The following is a 14,714-nucleotide window of genomic DNA, read 5'->3' on the forward strand; positions in this document are numbered from 1 at the left end:
ACAGGACAACTCTGCCTGACGACCCACCGCTACTGAAGATCAAAGACTGAACTATGAACCACGCTGGATCCATGGTGGTAACTATGTCCCTCCTGCTGCCTATAAAGACTCCTTGCCTCTTCTTTCCTATCTTTTCCATCGCCCTCCTTCCCCTCCCCAGTACCCTAATTCATAGTAGTGTCCGTCCTCCCCTTCCCCAATTCCCCTGATTAAGATTTGTAATAAACTGGTCGGACCAACATTTGAACCGTTGCTTCTTAATCTCACGCCGGGTATATAGATAATAAAAGAACCTCCTCTCCCTCCTATAAATTGGAGCGAGACACTGTCCTATAGACAGTGACAAAATTTGTTTCTTAGCTCCAGACTGTGAATGTAAATTGTACATTTGCATCCATCAGTAAGAATCCTCTTAGGAAAGCAGCCAACAGTAATTTTTTTGATTTAGGAATTTTTTTTTTTTTTTTTTTAAGACTAAATGGTATGGATAGGTATCTGTGTATATATATATGTGTATGTGCATGGTTTGTGACTGTGCAGTCCTTGTCCCCTCCCACCAACTCAGCCTAATTGTTATGCCCAAGGCCTAATGCATACAAAAAAGTGCAAAAGATCTCTTCTTTGGGACTGATAACAATCAAGGTTTCATGGAGATAATTAATGATCACCATATTTTCTCAAGCAGGGCACTCAGAGAACTGATAACAGACACCTAAGTCAATAGGATCATAGTTTGGAAGGGACCTGCAAGATCATCTAGTCCAACAGTCCTCCCATCACCATTACTACCACAAGTTACTAAACCACAACTTGTAGCTACTCATCCAGACACCTCTTGAACACTGCCAGCTGGTGACTCCACCACCTCACTGGGCAGGCCATTCCAACACCTGAACACCTCCAGAGAAATTTTTTTTCCTTATACCTAATATAAATATCCCTTGGCACAACTTGCGTCTGTTTCCTTGGGTCCTGTTTGTTGCCTGGGAGAAGAGGCCACACCCCACCTCATCATGACCTCCCTTCAGGAAGTTGTAGAATGCAATGAGGTCTCCCCTGAGCCTCCTCTTTTCCAGACTGAACAATCTCAGCTCTGTCAGCTGCTCCTCAGAAGATTTGTGCTCTGGACCCCTCACCAGTTTCACTGCGCTTCTCTGAACACGTTCCAGGGCCTCAATGTCTTTCTTGTATGGAGGGGCCCAGATCTAATTCTAAAATGTATGACTATGAGTCAACCATCTTACCACTAAGAACCCCTTTGAGAGCTCTTCAGGCAAGCAGCTGGCTGCACACTGGAATCTCCCCTCTATCAGGAGCACCCCTTGAGGTTACGAACGCCTGCACAGACATTCACCCAGGATATGGTGATGCCTTGCCAACAGATTCCTGGTAAGTGATATATTGCTTTTAAGCTAAACCACCTTCACTAAGATTTGATCTTAAATTCATTGTCTACCTCCCACCTCCCGTGTAGCAAATGCTTTAGGATATCTAGCCATTTTAAATCTTGTTAAGTCACTGTCATCAGTGTTCAAATTACCATGTTGTATCTAATTTATATCAATAAATAACTTTCTGCCTTCCTCTTACGAGTAAAGTGTGCACTGCTTTGGTCTCCATCCACAACAATGTGTGCATTTTATTTATGTGGCTGTATGTTTGAAACCTTTGAATTTTATGCATATAGTAAACACAGGAATATAAAGCAACCCCAGGTCCCAAATGCTAAGCCAGAATTGAGCTACAGTAAACACCAGCTTTTAATACTGGGAATCAAAACTTCATTTATATCTGTTATCTCAACTCTGTCTGACAGTGATAAACATTTTTTTGCAGCAAATCTATTTAAGAAACATTTTCTGAAACACTTACAGAGGATTTTTATTGCATTAACACATCCTAATATCCTTCAGCAGAAGGAAAGAAAAAAAGATTTCATTTCTTAGCAGATCTCATCAGAGATCTCCAACTGTCTCTTCTACAACTGTAGGCCATTAAATGATATCTTCTAAAATGGCCTATATATTCATAGCTCTGGGACAAGAATAGTTTAAATACAGTCTTAAAATACACTCTGATAAAATTTAGATAAGTATAGAGTCTAGTGTAATTCCTGAAAACTACCTATTGGAGGTTGACCTTTACTAATTCATATGGGTCTACGATAACCTTTCCTGAAAGCAAAACCTGCATACCTCAGAGGACTTTTAGGGCTGCAAATCTGCTCTCAGACAGCCAAGCTCGCATTCATTTTCCTGCCCATAGCTTTATTTTGCCATTTCCAACCCTGCCTTAGTTGCACCTTGCAGCAGAAAGCTCTGACAGGCCCTCCGTGTGGCTCATCCAGTACAACCTATCCATCCCAGCTCTTCCACTCCCCTGGTACCATGTACTGCAGCATCTCACTGTATCTGCAGAAATTTCCTTTCTCCATTTTGTGCCACAGAAAGATGGAAGAGGTGTCTGCCCCATGAGAAGCCAAGAGGCACTTGAATTAAGAGCAGAACAACCAGAGCATCCTAGCTGCTTCAGCTGAGAAACAAGGTTTACCCTTGTAGTGAAAGCCCATTTCAGAATAATACACAAACTTAGATATATCCCATCTCAGACTAGAAGCTTTGCTGAAAACAAAGGATTGGAGACCGAACTGTGTCATGCTTGCTCTTCTCTGCAGTGCAGTGAGTGCCACCAAATTCAGCTGCCTGTGTGAACAACAGTGTCCCTGGATCTGTGCCATGATACCAGAGCATCCAGTTTAATAAAGGGCCTTATCTACCTGAAAAGTAATCTTCTGTCACCTGAGCCCCATTAGAACATCATGCACTTTTTGATATTGTAATGAACTATGTAATTTGAGGAGTAGGGACCAGAAGTCCAGTCTGCTTCCATTTGAGAAATACAGCTTCCCTGAGGCTCAGCTTTCCATTACAAATGATGAGCAAGGACCCAAACATCGCCACACTGAAACAGAACTGAGAAGAAATCAAATATCCCCAAACTGAGAACAAATCCTGACTCATCTATTACAAATAAAATTTATCTCTATTATCTCCACTTTTTCCCAGAAATCTATTTTTTGGACCAATATCGGCTCTGCTGCTGTTGATACCTGTGCTTTGGAGGAGGACCTGGGCTGTGACCATATATACTAGAGGCTGTTCGAGCCTCACTTTTAGAACTTTGGTGCTCCTGCATGTGCCCAGAAATCCTGCATCATTCAGAATGATCAGGACTACTGTAAGTTTTAAGGTCTTTGATCATTTCTGAAATGATCTCTTTCTCAAACTCTTTCTCAAAAGTTTCTAACTTGTAACCTAAATTGTATTGCTGTCCTGAAATAAACTCCAAAGTCTATAATATCATATAAAAAACACATCCCAAAGTAATGATGCCAATAGTTTTTAAAAGGTTAATGAACTGTATCTAAAATTTGTTTTTGAAAATTCTCTGTATTCTGTGCACACATTAGCACATCCTTTTGGCATTTTAAAATTCAAATAGATCTAGTTAGAAAAATGGCAGAACATATTTGAGTAAATTTCAAACCTATTAAAAATTCATAAGCTTAAAATTTACTCACAAGCTTACACATACACTTTAAGAAGTTTCTGCATGTCTTCTTTCGGCTGACCTACTATATCATAATAATGAAGTCATCCATACAGAGGACCAAGAAGTAAAAAAATCCATCAGATTACATGGATGACACCAGAGTATGGCTAAGTTTGTAAAAGTTGGGATATTCAAAATGAGTAAAAAAACTAAAAATGGGTGATGACAGATAGAAGGGCAATTAAAGAAAAATGTCAATAGCAAGAACAGAAACAGTCAGTGTCACAGGAAGACAAATACAGGGATGTGTTATAGCAGGAAGAAATTGGAGAGCATTTTCTGTCACATTGCAGAGTACTCTGTGTCTGCCAGGCGGCTCCAAGTGTAGCAATATTGCATCAACAGAACCATATGAATTCTGTGTACACCAGGCTTTCTATCATTCACCAGCTTCTCATATTTGCAACTTGTACTGCCAAATTTTAGCAACTTCCTTCAAACACTTTTTCCTTCCTCCTCAAGACAAACATCTCTTCTCAAAAGGCTGATATTGTAAGAGAATACTAGCAGAGCTTTCTGGATACCTTCTGACAGGCAGAATTTATATGTAAAAATCAGTGATGGCCAGGATGCACACAGATTAAAACTAAAATAAAGAGCAAGGAACAATGCAAGCTGCCACATTTGGGCAGACACAAAATCCATGTGTCAAAGGGCAGAGCTGCCAGGATGGAACTGGTCTCCATGAGATACAAGGAGCTAGACACTGCTAAGACTCATCATCAGGATTCTAGAAAAAGCACGGAGAGAAAAGGAATGTGCCGTCCAGGATAGGGGATTTGTGAGGTCCAGCATCCCTTCCACCATCCAAATAAGACTATTTTCAAAGTTCATCTATATAATCTGTCATGTAATTTTACTCACCTAATTAGTTACGTATACACAGTAAATATCTGCAAGTAACAGGCCCTAGAATTTCAGAATGGCTGAGGTGGGAAGGGACCTCTGGATCCATTTGGTCCAACCCAGAGAAGGGTACCTAGGATCACATCCAGGTTGCTTCTGAAGATCTCCAAGGAGGAGATTCCACAACTTCTCTTGTTAACCTGTGCCAGTGCTCCATATCCCACATATCATCCCCACATAGATTCTTGCTGTTCAGAGGGAATCTCTGAAATTATGCTCACTGCTTCTTGTCCTGGCACTGGGCACAAGTGAAAAGATCCTGGCTCCATCTTTGCATTCTCCCTGCAGGTATTCATAGACTCCTTCACATTCATTGGTGAGATTCCCCCTGAGATCCCTCTTCTTTGGCTGAACTGCCCCAGATCTCTCAGCCTCTTCGCATAGGAGACATAGTCCTGTTCTTCAGTCACTCTTTCCAGTATGTCCAGATCTCTTCTGTACTGGCATAGCACTCCACACGTGGCCTCATTGATTATGAGTAGAAAAGAAGGATCACCCCGCTCTATCTGCTTGCGATCCTTTGCCTAACACAGCTAAGAATACCATTAGCCTTCTTAACAGCAGGGGGACATTGCTGACTCATATTCAACCTGTTGTCTATCAGGACTCCATTGCTTGCAGAGCTGTTTTCCACCTGGGTGAGCCCCAGCACATTCTATTTCAGATCACTAAGTTCTGTTTCAAATAAATCACTGAGTTCTGATTCAAATAAAACAATATTTAATATTGATGCTACAACCCTCAGCCATAATCTATTCTAATTGACAAAATAAAAGAGAAGTATCAATACAAATTGGAATAAATCTTGGCATACAATTCTAATAATCATAATGTCACAAATAATATGCTGTTCTAAATTACAGAAGTTTAAAAGAGAACTAAACCTAATTTGCTTGGAAGCCTTCTCCTTTTTTTCCAGATTCCTGTACATGCTATAAACACAGATTGGACTAAGCAGATCTCATTGGTTTTATGTCTCGGCAGACCATGGCTGAAATCTCATTCTAAATAAGCCATCAAACTTAATTGATCTACTCAGCAAAAAGCATCTCACATAAAGAGGCTTGAGAAGCAAACAAGAAAGCACAATATCCATCTATGTAATCATCTTTTTCTTTCTGACCACTGTAGAAATTATCTAGAATAGACACCTTATTTAAGGGAGAAAGAAACAACAGATTCTTCTGATTTGAACATGTACAGAGAGTACTTTACCTGCAACTGTCAATATTCTTTCTTCCCACAGCATTAGAGAAGTTGAAAGGTCCCACATTATTGATTTCTATTACTTGTATACAGCCAGTGAAATTGTAGACAGGTCCAGGTATCTACAAAGGAGAAAAATGCACTCAGTTCTTATGCTTGTTGTCTTTATAATCAGTTTTTAAAAGCATTATGCTTCTGTAAAAGATTCTAACATACCTCAACTTCACTGCTGAAGAACCCTCCTGGTTCTTTATTTTACCATTATGGAATTCTATCAAATATCTTTGAAATGACAGCAAATAAGCAGGACTGCCTTTTGAAAATCAACTCTGGACACAGAAACAGCACAGCAGGCACATTAAGATTTCAGCAAGAAGTGGACTTGTCTAATTTTAATCAGGTGCCTGGTTTTTTTTTTTTTTGGGGGGGGGGGGGGGTTTTTTTTTTTTTTTTTTTTGTTGTTTGTTTTTTTTTTTTTTTTTTTTTTTTTTTACAGGTGAACACAGGACACAGGGAATAGCAAACAAGAAAACTTTGAAAAATCTACTTTGAAAAATCTACTTTTAAGTTTACTACTTCCCTGCTCAAAAGATATCTAGCACCATTAATCATGATTCAAAGCTGCCTAAGGACCTACTGAGAATAAGACTAGAGGCACTGAAAAAGAAAAAACAACCCACAAACAAACCGATCAACAATAAATTGCCACTTAAACAAGCAACACTGACACAATATGTTGGCAAGTGTTATAATGTATAAACAAGCCACCCAAAACGTTGCAGCCAAGACTCTATGGAATCAGTGACTGAACTGGGATAGGGTTCTGGTCACACCAGGCCCACATGTACATATTCACAGTGCCAATGAACCGGTGAGAGTCCATAGTTTTGCAATAAGTTTAATGTCTGTGGATTTACATTTTATGCCACAGTGAAAGAGGGCACGACTTGAGTCATCTAAATAACAGATGGCTTAAACACAGAGGATGAGAAGTAAGACACAGATTGGTCCTTAGCACAACCATTGCTAATACTGATGATCATTAAGGCAGGTTTAGATACCTGCAGAAGGAGAAGAGTCACTAAGGTATTTGTTTAGTATAGGAACGCTGTATAAAAATAAAAGGATATTTTTAAAGGAATTAAAGTAAGCATTCGAAAGGTTAAAGCCTATGCAGCTGAATACTTGAAACAAGCTATCAGAGATATCCTACCTAAAAAATAAAAAACAAATAAACTATTAGAAGAAAAAAGACTCCACAGCCACCTAAACCTGTGATGTATAAATATTAACTTAAAAACAAAAAAACAAACAAAAAAAACCAACCAAACAAAAAAACTCCACAACATCTATAAGGGATAAGAAGATATCCTTTAAAGGTTGAAGTCCTGTCCAAACTAAGGAGAACAGAGAATAACATAAGTGTTGGCAGTGAAAACCTAATAAAGCAGGCAAGGCAAAGAAAAATAAAAAGATTTTCAGTAACAACTTTATAAAGGCATAATGACGAGCATTAAATGCTTTTTAAAATCCAACAGGAACAGGAAGCCTGCCAGAAAGGTAGGACTAACACACCATCAAAGTACAGAGTTTTCAAAGAGATATGGTTCTAGCAGGAAACATAAATGAACTCACCAAATAAAAAATTAATGCAAAGGATCTCTGGGAGGTTCCCATGCCAGAAGCCCTTTTTAGAAAGAATACATCAGAGATCTGTCTCACAATGAAACACCACTAGAAAAGGTTTTAAAATAAATTAACAAAGTTGAACAGTAGTAGGGAGAAAAAAAAAAAAAAAAAAGCAAATAGTGTCTAACTTAAAGGAATTAATAAGCTATTTTACTACAGTCATCACTTGAAATTGGCTTCTAGATCACAGGAATGGAAGATGTGAACTTCTGTTTTTGTTTTCAATTGATTGTTTGACCTTTTTTTCTGTTTGGCTGATTGGTTGGTTGGTTTCCTTTGCTTTTTATGATTTGGGAAAGGATGACAAGGCAGGCAAATGCAAGAGCACATCTCAAACTACAGGTCAGTAAGTCCCATTTCCATTCTAGACCAATAAAAGCACCTTAAAGAACAACAGGCACACACATGAATATAACATACCGGGAACAGTCTAGAAGGTTTCTGAAAAAGGAAATTGTAACTCATAGGAGGAATACAACATATGGAAGAGATGCCTTCATACATACTCTTTGATTTCCAAAAGGCTTTTAACAAGTTCATATGCTAATGGACTTTAAAGTCACTCAGTCACCTTGGCATAGTAAAGGCCTTCAATAAATGAGAAGAATGGTTAAAATAGAAACAACAAAAAAGGGAATAGTGAGCTTTCTCAATTATGGAGAGCCCCTAGAAAGCCTCTCAGAAATCTGTATTAGGATCTGTGTTCCTCAGCTTACACAAGTTACTTAGGGTAGCAATCTCCAAATCCTGAGAAGAGATGCAAGAGAATTTCAAAATATGCAAAAAAATAGAAGGTATACAGGGATCAAGATGCATATGAGTTTCTGAACAGACTGACTACAGAGATCAGGAATCTTGGAAAATCCACTGTCAAGGAGAGTTAAGAGAAGTGTGCAGATGAACGAAGAGTTTCCACAGTTTCTTACAGTACAGGATCAAAAGGACACTAAATTACATAAATCAGTACCACGATGAAAGTACACCTGAAAGGTGTACTTTTCACACAACTCAAAGTTAAACTGAGAAACTCTGCCATGGTATTCTGTACATGCTGCAAATATAAGGGAGGTAAAAAAAATTGAAATTAATAGAGATTTTTCCAAAAGAATCTTCCCTTTTTCTATTCTTATTATTAGAAATCCTTAAAAGAATTATGGTCCGTAGGCTATCTATTTGCTTTCTTCTTTACCAATCAGCAAAACATTTTTCATATTGTGATGGCTTCTTGTTCTCTCCAGCTCACTGAAGTCTGCCTTTTACTTTAAATGAAAAACTGATTTTTAAAGGAGAGAATGGTTTTAATGTTAGGTTTTACTAGAATGCAAAACACTAAATCAGAACATGACAAACACTTAAGTAGATCTCTGGCGTGCTGGATGTTAAAAAAATAGATTAAATTGATATATCTTCCACATCCCTCTTTCTTGGTACGGAGAGTCCCTTCCTCTAGTCTTGCTTTTAAAGAAGCTGAATGACTCCAGCAATGCTCTGCATTCAAGATGTACATGGCTGCTCCTGAATCCCGAGGAAAATTCCCATCCTACTGTCACTTCTATAGGCTGACAATTCCAGGTAATCTTTGACTGTGCACTGTCCTACCAAGTATCACTTTTTACTTTTTGTAAGTGGTACTTGTAAGCTTTTTTTTCCCTGCCTTTTATAAACAAATTCACTTTAAAATTAATGGAATGCTGTCTGTTGCAAATTTAATATGAACAAAGACATGAAGTTACACACTTCTGAGAAGCAACATGAGACCGAAACATTGCCTGAAACAAAAACGAAAAAATATACAATGTTTTAATATTATATAAATTTTAATATATAAATCAATTTTTTAGAACCCTTCTCTCTCTTAAACATTTATGAAGCTTCACCAAAGCTTAATCATGATACTTTCCAGTCACAACCATGTAAGTTGTTCAAGTTGCCTTCCTTCTTGGGAGTGTAAAAGCAAACAAAGAAAACAAAAGGAACCAATAAAAGGAAAGGTCAGGCACAATAGAGCTTTAACATTTATGACATCCACTGTTCCTTGTTAAGTTCTTTCTAGACTCAATATCAAGTTAGTGTGGGGAGAATTCACTATGGCAACCTATGATCCATTTTGCACACTGAACAGAAAATTAATGCTTGGCTTGGGAATCAACCTTTACCTGAGCATTCCCCCAAGCACCGTTATCAGTGAATATTTTAATAACATGATTTCCTTCGCCCAGAAACAAACACACAGACTGAGTGCCTAACCATTTCTCTTACACTGATATTTGTATATTTTGAATGTAATGGATTTCTCTAAAGTACTATCAAAATTCCTAGAAGCCTCTTCTTGGTTCTGTAATCATAACTACATCACAAACACCCTGGTCAAACAATCTCTTGCTTCTGGAGTGCAATCTCGACAAATAAGCTATCTATACAAAAAGTTAATGTATTCTTAAATGTATTTAAGAATAAGGGCTATTGATATAAAGAAATAAAAAAGTAACCATGTTTTATTCCACTATTTTTGAGAATAGATATTAGCTGTTATCAGCAGATTAGAGTATTAAAACATAGAATTCACATTTCTCGGTTTCCTCCCACTTACAGAATTACACCCATATACTGACAGATTGTAATACTTAAAATGCCTGAAAATGTCAGGGTCATAGCAACACCAAAAATTAAATTGAGTACAATTCTCTATTCAGAAACTATGCAGATATGTTTGACATATAGTAACCATGCTCTTTAAATGCCCTTTATACTTGACAAAAATGAGTACAGATACTTACCTGGTAGGAAAAGTTCACACATATATGCCAAACCATTTATTAACATCCCTTATTGCCTAGCCTAAATTAGAGCTGCTGTTATGTAGAATTAGCCTAGAACTGAGTTCCTTGTAAAATGAGCTTGCATGCTGTCATTTCTCCACAGATTTGTAAATAATATAATTAGGTTTTGGCCTATGATCAGAGCTTTTTATTACAAAAACATAATTAAAGCAAAACAGAGCATAGCGTAATCTTTCCTCACTTGATTCGCCTCAGGATAGATTTTATACATCTTAGAGTTTCTCACTATAGATATTACAGTGTACCACAGTGCAGTTTTTGGTAATCTTCCACGTTTTTTTTCCCCTGACACATCTATGCTGTTTGTCACTGCACTTCCCAATATTTACTTTTTTATACTCAGCTTCAACGCGAATGCACATGCATTTTAATTGTTAGATAATGTAGCATAAAATAAATTGTATTAGATTTTAGTGACATTTCAAAATGTGTATGAAGATAAAAAGTGGTACTTTTTCTGAAAACAAAAGTAGTAAAAAGAAAACACCTAAAATACAGGAGAAGGAACATTACTTAAGTTTCTGTAGTAGTACTGGTTAAGTAATAAGTAGGAAAGAAAAATGGGAAGGTGTAAAGGTATAATTGTCTACGTACCTCCATAAATAAAATAAAGCATATGAAACACAAAGGAACTAGAGTTTCTCTTACATCCTGACTGGAACTTATCAGGAAATTAAAATCTAAACATAAATTGAAAAACAGTATAAAAGTTTCGTTTATTTGATATGGTCATATAACAGATGACTTCAAACTGAAATTGTGATGCTGAGTTAAAAATATCAAAATTATTTTAATTCTGATACTAAAAAAATGGACTTCTTAAAGGAGTTTAAGGAGTAAGCTAAATCAAGATTATTTTTTATGTAACATCTTGTACTGAATTTTTTGAAGAATATATTGCTCATATCCTGAGTCCGTGTTTATCAGATCTCTCATGGATATTGAAATACTTTCACAAAACTTTTATGAAACAAGAAGGGTGAAGCATAACATAATAGACAGAAGAGAGGGAAAAGAATCCCTGATCTTTCTAGAGCAATGCATTTTTGTGGTTTGCCTTCTCATTTCTCATTTGCTTTAGCAACTCTAATCAGGGGTTTCAAAACTTCTGCTGGGGGAAATCAAGAAGTTAAGAGATTATCCAGTCCGCTCCACTGAAGTATATAGAATGGATCCTGTGAGCAAACCAGGATGTAATCCACATGGAGTAAACTACCGCCCGCCTTGCTGTGCTTTGCAGTGGGAGTTTGACTGTTCACCTGCCTGGGCCCAGATTTTGGTACAGCCAGCACAACATGTAACAGGAATCCACATTCTTCCTGCATCATCTGAACTGTGCAGCAGTAGAAAACTTACTCTTCACTGTTTCACTGCCAATTTCCCATTATTCTGCCATTTTGTTCTAGCTGAGAATGGCTCATTAAGCCAAAAAGAATTAAGAATTAAGACCTTTAAAATCAGCAAGTCTGAAAGATTCAAGGGTAGTAAGCTCCTTTACCACTTGTCCTTGGCCAAGATCCTTATTTTTTAAACTTCTCTTCCAGCATTTAAGCAAGTGCAATTGTGCTTCTCAAAAGTCATCTGAATATTTCAAAATATGGAAAGATTTCCCTAAGTTTTATGGCTAGCAATGTCTGGCCTTTCTTTAAACAACCGCAGTGTTTCTGCTTGCAATCATAATTCATGTTTTAAGTTCAACTAATGGATTTTACTACTTTGTTGACGGGATGCAATGCCTTCCACATGAACAAGCTGAAAAATACATTGTCTTGAGAAAGAGGAGGAGGGAAATTTGGAGAACAGTTTTTATCCTGTAAAAATTCTATCAACTAAATGCAGAAATCAATTCATCTCTCTGTAGCATCAAGCGCTTCACTATTACAGACTGGTGATGATGAAGTTAAATTAAATTAAATTAAATTAAATTTAAATTACAGAGTGGTGATGATGAAGTTAAATACTTATACTATATACTAAGTTATACTGTATATATATATATAAAACACTAAGTTATATACTGCTGGATACATAAAATAAGATTCACTGTGAAACACATCATGCTCAATAACAAATAGTGAGTTACAAAAAAAAAAGAGCAGTTGAAGCAGATTTGTACACCTTCTGTGTGAATGAGAAGAGACAACACTTCATGTAAAACAAAGATGAACACGTTTCAAATAAATTAATATCCCTATGACTATTTTCTGCATAAAAATGAAATATACACTTTTCATAAATTACAGTATTTATCTGGAACGCTTGGAGATCTTCAGAAACAAAAATGACTGTAACAGCTAAAATGTTCCAGCAAAACAGACTTTCCTTTGGTGAATATAACCTGAGATATACAGTATTCAGAAGGGGTCTATTTTGTCAGAGTTACAAGAATGTCAAAGAATATCACCTGTAGAAGGAAGAGACAAGAGAATTTCTTTATAAATTTCTAGAACTTTGTATCTTACATCATGTCAGTACATTGTGTAAGCATTTGCAACTAGATTGTATTTGCTTTTTTTATTTCTTTTAAAATTTGACAGGTTGCTGCTGATTGTTGTCTGCACTGTCTTTTGGGTAGATGTTGCTGCAGACGTAACACCATAGGAAATATATCTGTAATTCATCATATTGACAAAGATTGAGATTAATGGCAATTTAACTTGGCACAAGTGAGAAGAAGACCCATGACCTATTTTGTCATCCCTCCCGAGGAAAGAAAAATCTTTAGTAAAGTAGTGAGATAAGCCATTGGATTCAGTCACCTAATTATTAAAACTCCAATTTCAAGATTCACAGTCCTCAGAGATTTATAGCAATAAATGATTCTCCAGAGCTGTGAATTTCTTGTTCTGCCTCCTCATCGCTAGACAAAGTTGTTGGTTTATGAGGGACATCTTTTTTTTTCCTCAGTTCTATCTTCTCCCATGCTGGTTTGTATACTACTAATATACATGTCAGAAAACACACCTAGATCAGATATTCTCAAACTTTCCTTGGGTTTAATGTATTCAGCATATTTTTCTATTTTTTTTTTTTTTTTTAACAAATTTTATATAAAATTTGCAATATCCAAGAAAGCCAGTGAAGCTCAAACCATCAGATTCACATGATCTCGTTCTATGCACTAGAGGATCTACAGAAATCAAACATCATTCTATAAGCTGAAAATGTGGATTAAGTTATTCACTTAAAAAATAGTCCCCTGATGCTAAGTCAGAGCCTCAAGTGTTTCACTTTGTGCCCATCGGCTCTTGTTCTGGCATGGGCAGCTCTGAAAAGAGTCTGGCTCTGTTTTCTATGTACCTAATTTATAGACACTGGTTTTATCACTCTTGAGCCTTCTCCTCTCCAGGCTGAACAGCCCAAGCTCTCTCAGCCACTCCCCATAGAGAAGGTGCTCCAGACTCTACCATCTTTGTGACCCTTTGCTGGACTCCCACCAGTATGTTCATAGTACCAAGAAGTCCAGAGCTGGACCCTGTGCTCCAGCTGCCAGTGGAAGGATGACTCCCCTCCAGCTACTGGCAAAGCTCCTCTGAATGCAGACCAGGATGCTATTAGCCTCCTTTGCCAACCGAGCACATTGCTGGCTCATCTCATCAACTTAGTGAATCAGAGCTGCCAAGTCCTTTTCTGCAAGAAATCAACAAACTCCTTCCTGTAAAAACACTACAAAACATATAGTACTTGATGACACCAGGAATTTCTTTAGCAAAAAATATTTGCTATGTTAGTAGAAGACTTTTCACATACTGATTATGGCATGATATAACATCATATGGCAATTCAGCTATTATAATTTAGAACAGTCTTTCAGGCTGTTACACCTGGTTCACTCAAATCTGCCTCCTCCAACCTAGAGTGCCTTTTCCCAGTAAAAGATTCAACGTTATTCTGCTAGTTATATTCAACAATGGAAATCCACCAGAAGATAGAAAGCAGTTTTGCAGCATGGATGAACAGGTTTCACTACTTTCACAATCTGATTACAAGGCTACGTCAATAGCTTTGTTTGCCAGGTATTGACTACATGTGATCTTACAAATGGCAAACAATTTAGGATCATGTGTAAAGCCAGGGTATTCCTGCTGTTTCAGGTTCACGTTAATATTGTATCATACAATTTACTTCTGTTAATTTTGAAATGTACTCTATAAATTCATTTGTTTTTCATGTTTTCTACTCCTTTTCCATACTACTCTGCTTTCACTCTGAACAATAGCCTGTAAAACAGCATTTCGTAAATGGGAATAAGAATCTGTAGTGCGACACTGACAGAATAAAGGAAAAATTACATACAGAGGAAGCAGCTTACAGTAGTTGTATAAATAATTACCAGAACTTAATAAACACTAGCAGAGAAAAGTAGGTAGAAGGTAAGTAAGTAAAAAAAGAGGTTTAAATCACAGAAGAGAGTGACAGACACTGATATAGTCAGTTGTCTTCACTCCTTTTTGCTTTCAA

At 37.1% G+C, this 14,714-nt stretch overlaps 1 protein-coding gene across 1 annotated transcript in view; it reads right to left on the reverse strand.

The window, feature by feature from the left end:
• Positions 1-14,714, reverse strand: part of EYS (eyes shut homolog) — a 660,788-nt gene that overhangs the window by 215,453 nt on the left and 430,621 nt on the right. The window contains exon 28 of the mRNA XM_042829470.1: positions 5,734-5,846. Within this exon, the coding sequence (XP_042685404.1) occupies positions 5,734-5,846 (113 nt within the window). The remainder of the gene's footprint in view (positions 1-5,733; positions 5,847-14,714) is intronic.

This window comes from Centrocercus urophasianus, unplaced genomic scaffold, assembly GCF_019232065.1.
Source record: "Centrocercus urophasianus isolate 14NV4802_14NV808 unplaced genomic scaffold, USGS_Curo_1.0 seq_10, whole genome shotgun sequence".
Classification (NCBI taxonomy): Eukaryota; Metazoa; Chordata; class Aves; order Galliformes; family Phasianidae; genus Centrocercus; species Centrocercus urophasianus.